The 16,360-nt window shown below is 41.5% G+C and overlaps 1 protein-coding gene across 2 annotated transcripts in view; it reads right to left on the bottom strand.

The window, feature by feature from the left end:
• cfap410 (cilia and flagella associated protein 410) overlaps positions 1-16,360 on the bottom strand; it is a 68,498-nt gene that overhangs the window by 19,174 nt on the left and 32,964 nt on the right. For both annotated transcript variants that reach the window (XM_060826559.1, XM_060826560.1), the window contains one exon: positions 14,114-14,343. In XM_060826559.1, the coding sequence (XP_060682542.1) occupies positions 14,114-14,343 (230 nt within the window). The remainder of the gene's footprint in view (positions 1-14,113; positions 14,344-16,360) is intronic.

Genomic DNA, 16,360 nt, shown 5'->3' with positions numbered 1-16,360 from the left:
GAGGGAGGATATCGTAGATCTGAGTAGAGCTTAGAAATAAAGATGGGATGATTACTATGTTGGGATTACATCACAGGTCTCCCAACAGTCAGAGGGATGTAGAGGAACAGATATGTGGGTAAATCACAGAAAGCTGCAAAAGAAACAAAGTTTTTGGGGATTTCAACTTTGTTAACATTAACTGGGATTGCCTTCCTTTGAAAGAATTAGACGGGATGGAACTTTTAAAGTGCAAACAGGAGACCTATACATAGGTCTCCTGCTATCTGAAAGTAGAGAGTTTCTATGAAACTTTTCGTAAGCTGAAATGGCGTAAAGTGAAGAAACATTAATTTATATGGGAAAAAATTTACCTTGCTTCATAAAAGCGAAAATCCTTTTCAGATTTCCTTCGGTTAGCGAAAACAGGTACTAATGTGGGTCTTTTGTAAAAGCAAAGTGGTGTAAAACAAACTTTCAAAAAGCAGGGGATACCTATAGGCCTACTCCAGACAAGGCAGTGCTAAGCCTAATCCTAATCCTACTTAATGATACTGATGAAGCAGTTGAAGTTTCACAAGGCAAGCAATTTGGCTATAGTAACCATAATTTTCAAAGTCATTATTGAAAGAGATAAAGATGGTGCAGAAGTTAACATCTAAATTCAGATAAGGCCGATTTCAGTATCATTAGACAGTATCTGGCAAACATTGATCAGGACCAACTATTTGCAGTTAAGTCCAAATTTGGAAAGTAGAAGTCTTTTAAAAGTAGTGCAGTGAGAGTTCAGCACCAACATGTTTCTCTAAAAGCAAGTGGCAGGGAAGCAAGTCCAGGGAATACTGGACATCAAGGGATATTGATAAAGAAGACTGAAGCATATGGCAAATACAGAGTATTAAAAACAGGGGAGACCACTCAAAAATACACAGCGTAGGGAGTTGCTTTAAAAGGAAATTAGGGGAGGACAAACGTAGACCACAAAATATTTCTGGTACATAGTACCAAAAAAAATCCCAAACCATTTTAGAAGTATATTAAGAGTAAGAGGATTATCAGGGAAAAAGTGGAACCTCTTAGAGATCACAGGGGCAACCATTGCTTGGAGCCAGTGGCATGGGTGAGGTCTTAAATTAACATATATGTATTCACAGAAGAAAAAGACATTGTAGGCTTTTAGCTAGGATAATGAGATTAGCTACGATTATAGGAGAAAGTGAGGACTGCAGATGCTGGAGATCAGAGCTGAAAATGTGTTGCTGGAAAAGCACAGCAGGTCAGGCAGCATCCAAGGAGCAGGAGAATTGACGTTTCGGGCATGAGCCCTTCTTCAGTAATGAGATTATAGACCATATTAAAATTAACGAGGAGGTGATATTAGATGTTTTAGCAGGCATAAAGATGCATAAATCACCAGGGCCTGATGAGATGTTTCCCAGGCTGCTATGGAGGCAAAGGAGGAGATTGCTTGGGCTCTGATAGAGATATTTAATACTTTGCTGGCCACAGGTGAAGTGATAGATGACTGGAGGAAAGCTAATGTGGTTAGTATTTTCAAGAAGGGCAGCAAGAATAGGCCAGGTAATTATAGGTCAGTTAATGTGATGTTAGTGGTAGGGAAACTATGAGAAAAGTCTCCGAAGGACAGGATTAGTCAACACTTGGCAAGGTACAGATTGATCAGGGACAATCAGCACAAATTTGATAGTAGGAGATTCTATCTGACAAATTTAATTGAGTTTTTTCAAAAGGTTACTAAATATGTACATTTACATGGACTTTAGTAAGGTCTTTAACACGATTCCACATGGAATGGTCCAAAAGTTAAGAGCCCATGGGATCCAAGGCAAGTTGTCAAACTGCATCCAAAATTGGCTTACAAATAGAAAGCAAAGGGAGAGACGTTTTGCTGATTGTACTATAACACAAGAATCAGAGTTAGGACCGTTGCTGTTTATTATGTATATTAAGTTTGCAGATGACATGAAAATTGGTGTGGTGTTGATAGTGAGGAGGATGGTCCCAGCCTACAGAGTGATATTAATTAGGTGACAATCTGGTCAGAGCAATGGCAGATGGTATTTAATCCTGATTAGTATGAGCTATTACATTTTGGGACATCCAATAAGGGAAGGATGTCCACAATGAAAGACAGGTCCGTTGGAAGTTCTGAGGAATGAAGGGGCATTTGTGTGCAACTCCACAGATTCCTGAAGATGTTAGCACAAATATATAGGGTGATGAAGGTGGCATACGGGATGCTTGCCTTTATTAGCTGGGATGGCGAATGTAGGAGCAAGGAAATCTTGTTAAAACTTTATAAAATTAGGCCACAGATGGAATACTGCGTGCATTTCTAGTTGCCAGAAAGATACAATTGCATTGGACAAGGTGCAGAGGAGATTCACCCAAATACTGCCCAAGACAAAAATTCTCAATTATGAGGAGAGATCAGATAGGCTGGATTTGTTCTCCTTGGGCGGAGGAGACTAAAGGTGATCTGACTGAGGTAGACAGAATTGTGAGAGGCATAGACAGAGTGGACTGAAAGGAGGGATTGCTAACAAGAGATGTGCAAGAAAGTTATTTTAAATTAAGGGCAGTAGGTACCAGGAACACGTTGCCAAGGGAATTAGTGCAAACAGATACTATAGTAAAGCTTAAGGGGCATTTAGGTAGATACATGAACAGGCAGAGAATAGAGAAATGCAAACCACGTGCAGGCAGATGGGATGAGTTTAAATCGCATCAGTCGGCACAGATATGGGCTATGTCATACTAAGTGTTGAGAGTAATGTGGTAGAAATATGAAACTGTTGCCTGAGAGGCTGGTGGAGGCTGGTACTCTCGTAGTATTTAAGACAGTTCTGGATGAGTACTTAAACTGCCAGAGCATAGTAGGCTAGGGTCCAAGTGCATGTAATTGGAATTAGTGTAGTTTGATGCTTGTTGGTTGACATACTCATGGCAGGGCAGTGAGTCTGTTTCTGCGTTTTATGACTCTCACGAAAATCAGGTAGTTTTGAATCTTTCAATGAAAGTTAAAACTCCAAGACTATTTTTATACAGCTTAATCTTGCAGCTGTTTCTCATAGAAACTGTACATACGTCAGGGAAAGAAAATGTAACTCCTGATGCTTTATCCAAAATGTAAACAGTTGAAAATTTAAGAGCATGACAAAATGTTAGATGGACATGAGTAATATGGTGGGAGAAAGAACGAATGTTTGTTTGTAATTTAAGTGTTTGTTTGTAATTTAAGTGTACTTAAAATGGTGTTTCATGTTTTTGAAAGTGGAGTCATATTAGAATCCTCACTGATATTTCATTACTGTATTTTTTTAAAAATCATTTTTGGTTCGGAGCTGTGAACTGGGAGTTGATAGGTGACCTTTGATCTAAGCTGATGTTTGGTTCTGAGACAAAGCCTCCAGTTAAATGCAGATTGCTTAAGAATTGATCAAATAATTTTGAATAGAATAGAATCCCTACAGTGTGGAAACAGGCCATATGGCCCAACAAGTCCACACTGACTCTCCAAAGAGTAAGCCAGACAGATCCCTACCCTAATCCTATAATCTACACCTAACTAATGCACCTAAACCACACATCCCTGAACACTAGGGTCAATTTAGCAAGGCCAATTCGCCCAACCTGCACATCTTTGGACTGTGGGAGGAAATTGGAGCACCCGGAAGAAACAACATGCAGACACAGAGAGAATGTGCAAACTCCACACAGTCGCCAGAGACTGGAATCAAACCCAGGTCCCTAGTGCTGGGAGGCAGCAGTGTTAACCACTGAGCCACCCTAAATTTTACAGACTCTTCGACGCCACAGTGATAGTATGCATAATCAGATGGCAGATGTTTGGTAATTAATAAGGTCAGTATGTGGGAATTAGCATCAGCTAGTGTGAAAGAAAACACGACGATTAAACAGAAATATGTTCTGAGCTTTTTTTAAATTGTTTTGAATGGCGAGTTTCTGAGAGATTTGATTGTTGATGTTACTGCATGATGTTTTAAGACATCCCTGCCTAATTTCCTGCTTTCATCTATTGGAAGTAGTCTGGCCAGTTTTGTTATTTTTAGATTTTTTCTAAATTATCCCTTAATTGTGTTTGTCTATCTAGGCTTTTGTGTGAATGGACTAAAAACAAAAGGTTATTAAGTTTAAAATCATAGACATTCATTAGATTGCTTTGTTCTTTAAGTTTGCTCTGTTAAAGTTACTGTTTGGTTAATACATTGGTAAGTCTGTTGTTTAAACTGTAAACAAGGCACCTGTTTTTAAATATTCACAAATTCTACGATTGGTTCTTCAAAAGGACTGGCAGGTACTACTGGAGTCAAACTTTTAGTGTCTTTGAAGGTTTTCATTTTATTGAATTGCTAATAGTGGTAAGGAATCTGATTTGATTAGGCTGTCTGTCTCCATTTCACAACCATATATTCCGGTGAGGAAGAACTATTCCAGGAATGGAGAAAACTACCTATGGTAAACCAAGGAAGTTCAGGACGACATTAAATTGAATGAAAAAGTATATAATTTGGGAAGAGGTTAGCGGGAAATAGAAAAAAGCCAATATAAAATGATCCAAAAAGTAATAAAAAGGAAAAAAAGTAAACAATGAAGGAAACTAGCAAATCACGTAAAAATGAGAACCTCTTTAAACATAAAAGAACGAGGGGGCCTTCTATTATGAGGCTAGGGAAATAATATTGGTGAACCAAAAAAAGTTTAGAGGAGTTGAAAAAGATGGACACTTTGTAAACTTTTCATTGTATTCCTGTATGTCTGTACTTGATTAGTGTGACAATAAACTTAACTGTAATTCTAAGTACCTCACATCAATCTTCAAAGCAGAGGATGGGGTGGCTGAGAGATGATTGAATAAACGCAGCAACTAACAGTACAGAAAACTAATGAGGGAAACTATGGGTTCAGAGGCTGATAAGCCCTCTGGACCTGATAGATTGCATCTTAGGTGTTTAAAAGTTGCAACTACAGAGCTGATGGATGCAATGATACTAAACACCTAATAATTCCTACATTTGGGCTAGGTCTAAGGGATTGTAACAGCCTTATTCAAAAAGAGAGAGAGAGAGAAAAAAATCTGCCATTGAGAAAATATTAAAATGTATGATAATTGATGCAATAGCAGAGCATTTTGAAAAAACATAATATAAAAGAGCAGAGTCAGCATGGCTTCATTAAAAGGGATTTATTAGAATTCTTTGAGGCAGGATAAGGGGGAACTGATCGGTGAATATATTTGCATTTCCAAAAAAAAGTACATAAAGAGACTTAAGAGATTGTAAGTTTGCTTGCTGAACTAGAAGATTTGTTCTCAGACTTTATGTTACCATGCTGGGTAACAGTGGGCCTCCAATGAAGCACTGGTGTACAGTCCCACTTTATTGGAATATGTAGATCCTATACTCTCCATATTTTCTTCTTGAATTCATCCTACTGTTCTGAGACAGATTTACCCCAAAAGTATCTATTCCCAGTCCACTCTAGCCAAATCATATTGGATCTTATGAAAATCAACCATCCCCCAGTTGAGAACTTTGATTTTTGACATAGCCTTGTCCTTTCCCTACCTCCACGACATTTATGATTGTTATGACTGCTGTCCTTAAAGTGCTCCACCCCATTGATATTTTTTCACGGTGGTTAGCACTTCTGCCTCACAGCGCCACGGATCTGGGTTCAATTCCCGCTTTGGGTGACTATGTGTAAAGTTTGCACATTCTCCCAGTGTCTGCGTGGGTTTCCTCCGGGTGCTCTGGTTTCCTCCCACAGTCCAGGTGAATTGTGCAGGTTAGGTGAATTGGCCATGCTAAATTGCCTGTAGTGTTAGGTACATTAGTCAGGGTGAATATAGGGGAATGGATTAGATGAGATTACTTACAGTGTGGAAACAGGCCCTTCGGCCCAACAAGTCCACACCGACCCGCTGAAGCGCAACCCACCCATACCCCTACATTTACCCCTTACCTAGTGGGTCTGGCTGGGTTGCTTTTTGGAGGGTTGCTCTTCGGAGGGTGGGTGTGGACTTGTTAGGCCGAAGGGCCTGTTTCCACATTGTAGGGAATCTAAATCTAAAAATCTAAATCTACACCTTGCAGGGAAGTTCGCTAGTGTTACTAGGGAGAGTTTAAACTAGAGTGGCAGGGGGCTGGGAACCAGACCAGCAGATCAGCAAGTAGAGGGATTGCAGGGAAACAGATTTTTGGACAAGTGAATTAGGAAAAAAAAAAGAACAGGTTGAGACAGGTAAATGAACATGATGATACTAATGAGCTGAAGTGTACATATTTCAATGTGAGGAGTATTATAGGTAAGGCAGATGAGCTTATGGCCTGGATCAGTACATGGGACTATGATGTTGTGGCCATAACAGAGACTTGGTTGAGAGAGGGACATGACTGGCTACTCAATGCTCCAGAGTTTTATTGTTTTAGACGAGATAGAGAGGAAGGTAAATGAGGTGGAGCAGTTGTATTACTAATCTGGGAGAATGTTATGTATGCCATCAGAAAGGACATGCTGGAGGATTCAACCACTAAGGCAATATTGGTCAAGCTCAAAAATTAGATGATGCAATCACTGATAGGATTATACTGAAGGTCCTCCAACAGTCACCAAGTCATTGATGACCAAATGTGGACAGATTATGGAAAGATGCAATAAAAATACAGTTGTCAAATTGGGTGATTTTAACTTCTCCAATATTGACTGGGACTGTCTGAGAGGAAAGGACTTAGATGGGGCAGGATTTGTTAAGTACATCCAGGATGGCTTTTTGAAACAATATTTGGATGGTCCAACTAGAGTAGGAGCCATATTGGACCTTGTATTGGCTAATTAGCCTGGCCAGGTGACTGACCTTTCAGTGGTACAGTGTTTTGGAAACAGTGATCACAACTCCTTGAATTTTAAGATAGCCATGGATAAAGATAAGTTAGCACCTGCGGAGAGCAAATTATCCCAGTATCAGGCAGGGACTAAGGAATGTTAACTGGGAAGAGCTGTTATCAGGCAAGTCCACATTTAACATGTGAAAATTGTTTAAAAACCTGCTGCTGAGAGGTCAGGACTGGCATGTTCGAGTAAGGAGAAAGGACAAAGATGGCAAGGGGAAGGAACCTTTGGATAACAAGGTTGTGAATTTAATAATAAAAAAAGAAACACATGCAATGTTTAGGAAGTTAAAATCTAACAGGGCCAGTAAGGAAAGCAGGAAAGTACTTGAGCAGGAAATTAGGAATACAAGAAGGGTCCATTAAATGACCTTGGCAAGTAACATTAAAGAGAATCCCAGGGCATTCTTTAGATACATTAAAAAACAAGAGGATAAGTAGGGAGAACATAGAACCACTCAAGGATAAAAGGAGGGAACTTGTCCTTGGAGGCAGAAAACATGGGCGAGATCCTAAATTAGTAATTTGCATCGGTATTCACCCAGATGAAGGATATGGAGGATAGCGAGATTTGTGTGGAGCATCGTAATATGCTCAGGCATTTTGAAATCAAGAAGTGGTGTTGGATCAATTGAAGAGCATTAAGGTGGATAAGTCCCCAGGGACCAAAAGTATCAACCTCAGGTTATTGAGAGAGGCAAATGAGGAGGTTACTGGGACACTAACCAAGATCTTTATATCATTGCTAGCCACAGGACCCGCAGGACTGGTGAATAGCTAATGGTGTTCCTCTGTTCAAGAAGAGAAATAGGGATATTCCAGGAAAGTGTGGACCTGTTCAGTCTCACAACAGTTGTTGGGAAGCTACTGGAGAGAATTCTTAGGGATAGGATTTATGCACATTTGGAAAAGCATGCCTAATTAAGGAGTCTGCATGGCTTTGTGCAGGGCAGGTCATGTCTTACAGTGGGATGTAGATTATTTGCAGATATGGGTGGAGAAATGGCAGATGGAGTTTAATCCGGGTACTGCACTTTGGGAGATCAAATGTGAAGGAAAAGTATCCAATTAAGGGCAGAACTCTGAACAGCAACAAAGTTCATAGCCCCCTGAAAGTGGCCACACAGGTACATAGGGTGGTAAAGGCAGACTACATTTTTAAAGAAAAAGTATTAATTTTGTGTTATGTGGGAGTCACTGGCTGGCCAGTATTTTTTGCCCATCCCTAGTTGCCATTGAGAAGGTGGTCAGCTGTCTTCCTGACCTGCTGCAGTCCAGCTACTGTGGGTTGACTCAGCCATTAGGGAGAGAATTCCAGGATTTTTGACTCAGTGACAGTGAATGAACAGTGGTATATTTCCAACATAGTGGCTTGAAGGGGAACTTTAAGGTGGTGATGTTTCCATATATCTGCTGCCCTTGTCCTCGATGGAAGTGGTCATGGGTTTGGAAGGTGCTGTCTGAGGATCTTTGCTGAATTTCTGAAGTGCATTGTAGATAGTCCACATTGCTGTTATTGAGCGTCAGTAGTGAAGGGAGTGGATGCTTGTGGACGGAGTACCAATCAAGCAGGCAGCTTTGCTATGGATGGTGTCAATCTTCTTCATTATTGTTGGGGTTGCATTCATCCAGGCAAGTCCATCATCCTCCTGACTTGTGGTGGACAGCTTTTGGAGTCAGGTGGTGAGTTATTCACCACAGTACACCTAGCCTGTGACATACTCTTGTGGCCACTGCATTTATATGGCGAGTCCAGTTGAGCTGCCGATCAATGATAACTCCCAGGATGTTGACAGTGAGGGATTCAGTGATGGTAACACGACTGAAAGTAGTGTCTCTTGTTGATGATGGTCTTGGCTTGGCATTTGTGTGGCACAACTGTTACTTGCCAGTTGTCTGCCGAAACCTGGATATTGTCCAAATATTGTTGCATTTGGACACAGACTGCTTCAGTGTCTGAGTCGTCACGCATGCTGCTGAACATTGATTGCACTCATTGGCAAATATCCTCACTTCGGACCTTATGCTGGAGTGAAGATCATTGATGAAGCAGTTGAAGATGGTTGGCCCTAGGACACTACCCTGAGGAACTCCAGCAGAAATATCTTGGAGCTGAGATGAGTGACCTCCTACAACCACAACCACTTTCCTACGTGCCAGGAATAACTTTAACCACCGGAGAGTTTTCCCCCAATACCCACTGTTTCCAGTTTTGCTAGGGCTTCTTGACACCACACTTGGTCGAATGCAGCAGTTGATGTCAAAGGCTGTTCACTCAAATGTTTGGAATTCAGCTCTTTTGTCCATGCTTGAACCAAGGCTGTAATGAGGTCAGGGGCTGAGTGGCCCTGGCAGAACCCAAACGTGGGATCACTGAGCAGGTTATTGCTGAGTAGGTGCTGCTTGATAGCACTGTTGATGAACCTTTCTTCACTTTACCGATGAAATGGCAGAAATGGCCCTGTCGACCCCGCAAAGTCTTCATCGCTTACGTTTGGGAATTAGTAGTGAAATTGGAAGAGCTGTCTTTCAGACTAGTCAAGCAACAGCATGACATTGTCTACAAGGCATGATTCTGTGAGCATGACTATGTCCCAGACAGCACCATCACCATCCTGCCTCACCAGCAGGGCAGACCCAGCAGAGGTGCTGGCACAGTGGTGTACGGTCAGGAGGGAGTTGCTCTGGAAGTCCTCAACATTGACTTCAGACCCCATCAAATCTAATGGCTTTAGGTTAAACGTGGGCAAGGAAACCTCCTACTGATTACTACGTACCATCGTCCCTCAGCTGGTGAACTGGTACACTGCCATGTTGAACGACAGGAAGCACGGAGGATGGCAAGGGCACAAAATGTACTCTGGGAGGGGGGAGGAGTTTCAATCTCCACCACCAAAAGTAGCTCAACAGTACTACTTGGGTCCCAGAAGACATAACTATCCCATTTAGCAGAGTGATAGTGCCACACAATGGAGATTATTCTGAATGCGAAGGCAGGACTTTAGTCTCCACAAGGACTGTGCAGTGGTCACTGATACAGATACTGAAAAGGACAGATTCATCTGCAACTGGCATGCTTGCCTTAATTGGTCAGGGTGTTGAGTACAAGAGTCAGGATGTCATGTTGCAGCTTTATAAGACTTTGGTTTAGGCCACACTTAGAATTGCATTCAATTCTGGTTGCCACATCACAGGAAGGTGTGGAGACTTCAGACAGGATGTAGAAGAGAGTTACCAAGAGGCTACCTGAATTAGAGAATATGAGCTATAACAGGCTAGAAAAACTCGGGTTGTCTCGAGTGGTGGAAGCTGAGGGGAGACTTGACAGAAGTCTATAAAATTATCAGATACATATAGGTTTGACAGTCAGAATCTTTTGCCCAGAGTTGAAATGTCTAATATTAGGGGGCATTCATTTAAGGTGAGCTGGGTGGGGGTTCAAAGTAGTCGGGAGGGGCAAGTTTTTTCTTTTTTTTTACATAGAGGAGGAGGAGTCTGGAACACACTGCCAGGGGTGATGATGGAGGCAGATATGATAATGGCATTTAAGGGACTTTTTGATAAGCACATGGACATGCAAGGAATCGAGGGTTATGGACCAAGGGCAGGCAGACAGGATTAGTTTCATTTGGTGCCATTTTCAGCACAACATTGTGGACTGAAGGGTTCCTTCCTGTGCTGCAATGTTCTATGCTCTAAAGTTAAATCCAGGATCTTGTCCTCTTTTGTCAGACCTTCGACGTACTGGCTTAAAAGCTGCCCTGGATGTATTTTTAAAATTCTGCTCCCCTAAGCCTTTTACATTATGACATTAAAATCTCCAACTATCCTATTATGTTTACACTTTGCTGAAACTTGCCTACATATCTGATCTTCTATTTCTTTCTGTTTGAAGATCTGTAGTGCACTCACTGCATTGTTATTGCTTCTTCATGATTTCTAAGATCACCTTATATGTCTTCAGTTCAGGAACCTTTTAAGACATCATCTCTCCTTACTGTTGTCATTAATTCCCTGATCAAAATTGTGAAATCTCCTTCTCTTTTACCTTCCACCCAGTCTCACCTGAAGACATTGTATAAAACATCAAATAGTACAGCACAGGAACTTTCGGCCCATGATGTTGCACTGAACATGACTTCAAATTAAACTAATCCCTTCTACCTGCCCTTGGTCCATAACCTGCCTCACTTGCTGTCTGCGATTTTGAGAAGATTTTATAGCTTAGGATGAGGTTCAGGTTGTAAGTTTGCTCAGTGTTTTGTTCTCAGACGTTTCGTCACCATAGTAGGTAACATTAGTGAGCCTCAGTTTTCTGTCATGCTTGTGTTCTGTCCTGCTTTCTATTTATATGTCTTGGTCTGTTAAGATGGGTGATATAATTTCTCATTCTTTTTCTCAGTGGTTGATAAATGGGGTCCAAATCAATGCATTTATTGATGGAGTTCCGATTTAAATGCCAGGCTCTAGAAATTCCCATGCATATCTTTGTTTAGCCTGTCCTAGGACGGATGCTTTGTCCCAGTTGAAGTGGTGCCCTCCTTCATCAGTGTATAAGGACCCCATTTACCAACCAGAAAAATCACCCACCTTAAAATGACCAAGAAGCAAATAGTAAGTGGGACACAACACCAGCGCTTCAATGGAGGTTCACTGATGATGTTACCCAGCATGGTAATGAAACATCCGAGATCAAAACTACTGTGACCATCTGGGCTGTGCACAAAACTCTGTAGTTTCTTACAGTCCTGGGCAGAGCAGCGGCCATATGAGGCCATTATGCACCTGGACAGTATGTGTTCAATGGTGCATCTGTAAATGTTGGTGAGGGACTTGTGGACACAATCTCTTGTCTATCTGCCCTCCATCTTCATAATGTTCTGCAGTTATTTAGCGATATGCCTGCCCCTAGCAGGTAGGAAACACATCCTCCTGGAAAGTATTTTGTGGTCACAGAAAGACCTGTCTCTTCCCACAACTGAATCTCCCACCACTATAGCCCTGCCATTCCTGTTCCTCACCTTTTGTGCAGCAGACCCATCCGTAGTGCCATGAATTTAGCTGCCATTATTTTCCCCTGTACTATGATCTCTCTCAATACTATCCAAAACGTTATATCTGTTAGACAGGGGGATGGCAACAGGGAACATCTGCACTATACTCCTACACTGCTTTCTTCTACACTATCTGGAGGCCATCCTTCCTATCTACTCAATCTACATCTGCAGCGTGACCACCTCACTGAACATGTTATCCATGGTTTATTCAGTGTCACGCATGTTCCACAGTGAAATACAAAAGAGTGGATGGGAAGAACACCAGATCAACCACGATTCTACTGAATGGCAGAGCAGGCTCAAGGAACATAATGGCCTATTCCTATCTGTTATAGTCTTATGGTAAAATCATCATCATCCTACTAGAATCATATGGCAGCACTCTCATTAGCGAGACATTGGTGGTGCTTTAACCTGAGGGTCATTATGCCTCTGGTGAGGGAAGAGATTGAGAAGGAGAATCGTTCATGGTAACTTCAGCCAGTGCTGTTCTAATCGCTATCACAAATCAGCCAAGTGAGCTAACTGACCTTCCACAATTCTGCTTTGATAAGTACTATATTTCTGGATGTAGGTTCATTTTCAGACTTTTCATCACCATACTAGGTAACATCTTCAATGAGCCTCCAGACAAAGAACTTACATACAGATAAGGAAGGACACTACTTCGATTGGGAGAACACGTGCATTCCAGGACAAGCCAAACAGGGACACGCACGAGAATTCCTAGAAGCATGGCATTCCAACCGAACTCAAATCAACAAACACATTGACTTGGACCCCATTTACCACCCCCTGAGAAAAGAACAGGAAATGACATCACCACAGAAAATGACATCACCAACTGAAGGAAATCCAAACATTTAAATTGAAAACATGAAACACCAGCAGTGCTTCATCTGGAGACTCACTGAAGCTGTTACCTAGTATGGTGACGAAACTTTTGAAAGTGAACCTTCCAGTTCAGCAACCAAACCTACATTCAGAACTACAAATCTTCTTTAAACTATATTTCTATCAAATTTCCTCAAAAACAGCTTTATTAACTTGTTGCTCATCATTTTCACTATCATGTTAAAGTGCATTATATTATGGTCACTATTAGATGCAAACAGATTCCATTACAAAGTCATGTCAACACTCCCAGCGTAGTTACATTATTTTTTTACAGACTGAATCACATTTTACCAATTCAATATATCGCTTGGGGGTCAGTTAACTCAGTTGGCTTGACTACTGGTTTGTGATGCAAAGTGATGCAACCAGTGTTGGTTCAATTACTGTACCAACTGAAATTATCATGGAGGACTCTCCTTCTCCTCACCTGAAGCATTGTGATGTTCACATTAATCGACCACCAGCCATCTCTCTCTCTAATGAGAAAGCAGTCCAATGGTCTGGCAAGACAATGGCAACTATACGTTGATATTGGTTGGACCATTTGAATAATTTCCACAGCTTGCAACAATGTTTGAACAGAGGAAGTATTTTAAACTTACTGTAAACTTTAAATATAGTTTTATCAATATAGAGTCGAGTCTCAGGTAAGGTGACTCCCTGAAATGTTTTAGTAACTTCAGTCCTAAAATGTACTGCAGTGACTCAGGAGTCAGTAATGCCAGTCCCCATTCCTGAACAAAATGTTTAGGTCCCACAAACAAATCCTGATTTCAGTAATGAAGAGAGATTAGACAGACTAAGGTTGTTTTTCTTAGAGCAGAGGAGATTGAGAGGAGACATAATTGACATGCTTAAAATGATTAGGGGCTAGATATGGTAGAAAAGAAAAAGCTTTTCTCCTTGGAGAGGGATCAATGATTTAAGGTGAGCGCAGAGTGCTTAGAAGAGATATGAATGAAAACTTTCATCCAGAGGGTGGTGGGAATTCCTGAAATACCTTTAAGTGCAGAACAGGCAGAAAACATCAGAACATTTAAGAAGTATTTCTATGTGTACTTACGATGCTAAGGATTACAAGGGTATGGGCCAAGTGCTGAAAAATGGGATGAGAATAGTCAGGTGGTTGTTTTTTGTCCAGCATGGACACAATGGGTTGAAAGGTGTTTTTCTGTGCTTTAGATCTCTAAGGCAAAACAATTCTAAATATCTCCAAATCATTGGGGCAGAAACAGAATTCTTCTGTACCTTGGTTATCCAGCTTCTGTAGGTGTGGCAGGTTGCGCAGGACAGTCATTCTGTACTTGTGAGGGTCTGCCCCACAGCAAGGATTTTCCGATAACCACAGTACTCTGAGGCGGTGCAGTTCCTTCAGGTAGCAGATCTCTGCCAGTTTCTGAATATTATTCTTGCGGAGGTAAAGCTCACTAATATTCTGACAGTATTGGAAATCCACTAGAGAGGAGATGTTGTTCGCACTGCACAGAAAAAAAAAACAAATTTCTCAGTGTTTAACTAAGAAAACCCACAGAGAAAACCCAGTAAGAGAAACAGCTCTATAAACTTGCTAGAGGCTGGTTCCACTACAGTTTCGTAGCTCTATGGCACTTCAATGAAAGCACCTGTTTTTTTTTGCACAAACCCCAACAATTAAGCAGCCATTTCACAACTGTGAAGGACCTTTCAGTCAAACCCATTGTTGTTTTTCACAAGGATTCTGAGAGATAGTGATCCACGCCCAAAATATTGGTTGATTTCCTACTCTCCCGTACTCCAATTGTCATCTCAGTCAAGAGAAAATAAAAAAAATCGCCATCACATATCTTTTTACTCTCTCTTCCTGTTGAGGGGTGGTGGGGAAACAGACTGACATGAACTGTACTATGATCACTCCTTCAGTAACTAAAAAGTCTCAGAGTACAGAGAAGAGTCTTTTGGGCACACTAATCATTAAACATCTATTCTAGTCCCATTTTCTAGTTATAGAGTCATACAGATGTACAGCACAGAAACAGACCCTTCAGTTCCAACTTGTCCATGCCGACCAGATATCCTAAATTACTCTAGTCCCATTTGCCAGCACTTGGCCTTTATCCCTTTAAACCCTTCCTATTCATATACTCATCCAAATGCTTTTTAAATGTCGTTATTGTAGCAGCCTCCACAATTTCTTCTGGCAGGTCATTCCATGGATGCACCACCCTCTGCGTGAAAAGGTTGCCCCTCGGGTCCCTTTTAAATCTTTCGTCTCTCACCTTAAACTTACGCTCTCTAGTTCTGGACTCCCCCATCCCAGGGAAAAGACCTTGTCTATTTACTCTATCCATACCCCTAATGTCATGGCTCTTAGCTTTGTATGCTATTACATGTCAATGTTTACCTAAATACTTCTAAAATGTTGTGATGATCAGGATATCGAGGACGAATCTTCAGGGGGAGATTTGCTAGAACTGCTTGACAGAATGGTGGGACCATAAACAGTAGTGAGACAAACGAGAAGATTGAGGCTTGTACAGAATTCAAGGAAGTTAGTTAAATAGACAAGGCAGGCAAGAGCATAGCAAGGAAGAAGGGAAACCTGATGAATTAAACTGCATTTATCTCAATGCAATAGTCTGACAGGTAAGGCAGATGAATAGGACTATGTACAGGACGCTGGTTAGGCCACTTTTGGAATATTGCATGCAATTCTGGTCCCCTTTCTATTGTGGTGTTGTGAAATCTGAAAGGGTTCAGAAATGATTTACAAGGATGTTGCCAGGGTTGGAGGATTTGAGCTATAGGGAGAGGCTGAAGAGGCTAGGACTGTTTTCCCTGTAGCGTTGGAGGCTGAGGTGTGATCTTATAAAGGTTTATAAAATCATGAGGGGCATGGATAGGATAAATAGACAAGGTCTTTTCCAGAACAAGGTTGAGGGAGTCCAGAACAAGAGGGCAGAGGTTTAGATAAGAAGGGTTTTAATTCTCCAAATATAGACAGGGACTGCCACAATCTTAAGGGTTTGGATGGGCCTTATTCATCATGGCCGGTGACTTCAACCAAGCCAACTTCAAGAAAGTGCTGCCAAAGTACCAGCAATACATCGCCTGCCCCACTGGAAGACCAAGCATCCTGGACCACTGCCACTCAACTAAAGACACCTACTGCTCCATTCCCCACCCACACTTCAGAAAATCAGATCACAATGCCCAGCTCACAAGCAGAAGCTAAAATGGGAGAATCCTTCACAAAACGAAGTACAATGTTGATCCAAGGCAGCAGAAGACCAGCAGGAATGAAGGGCTTATGCCAGAAATGTCGAATTTCCTGTTCCTTGGATGCTGCCTGACCTGCTGCGCTTTTTCAGCAACACATTTTCAGCTCTGATCTCCAGCATCTGCAGACCTCACTTTCTCCTCTGTACCAAAGAAGTCAATCCAGGTGTTCTCCTACTGGAAATCTCGGACGAACCAAGAAATGCACTCCTTATTGAAACACTAGATGTGCAGTATTCA

Source organism: Hemiscyllium ocellatum, chromosome 6 (genome assembly GCF_020745735.1).
Source record: "Hemiscyllium ocellatum isolate sHemOce1 chromosome 6, sHemOce1.pat.X.cur, whole genome shotgun sequence".
Classification (NCBI taxonomy): Eukaryota; Metazoa; Chordata; class Chondrichthyes; order Orectolobiformes; family Hemiscylliidae; genus Hemiscyllium; species Hemiscyllium ocellatum.
Note: the sequence above shows the minus strand (reverse complement) of the source record. Positions and strands in the feature narration are given on the sequence as shown.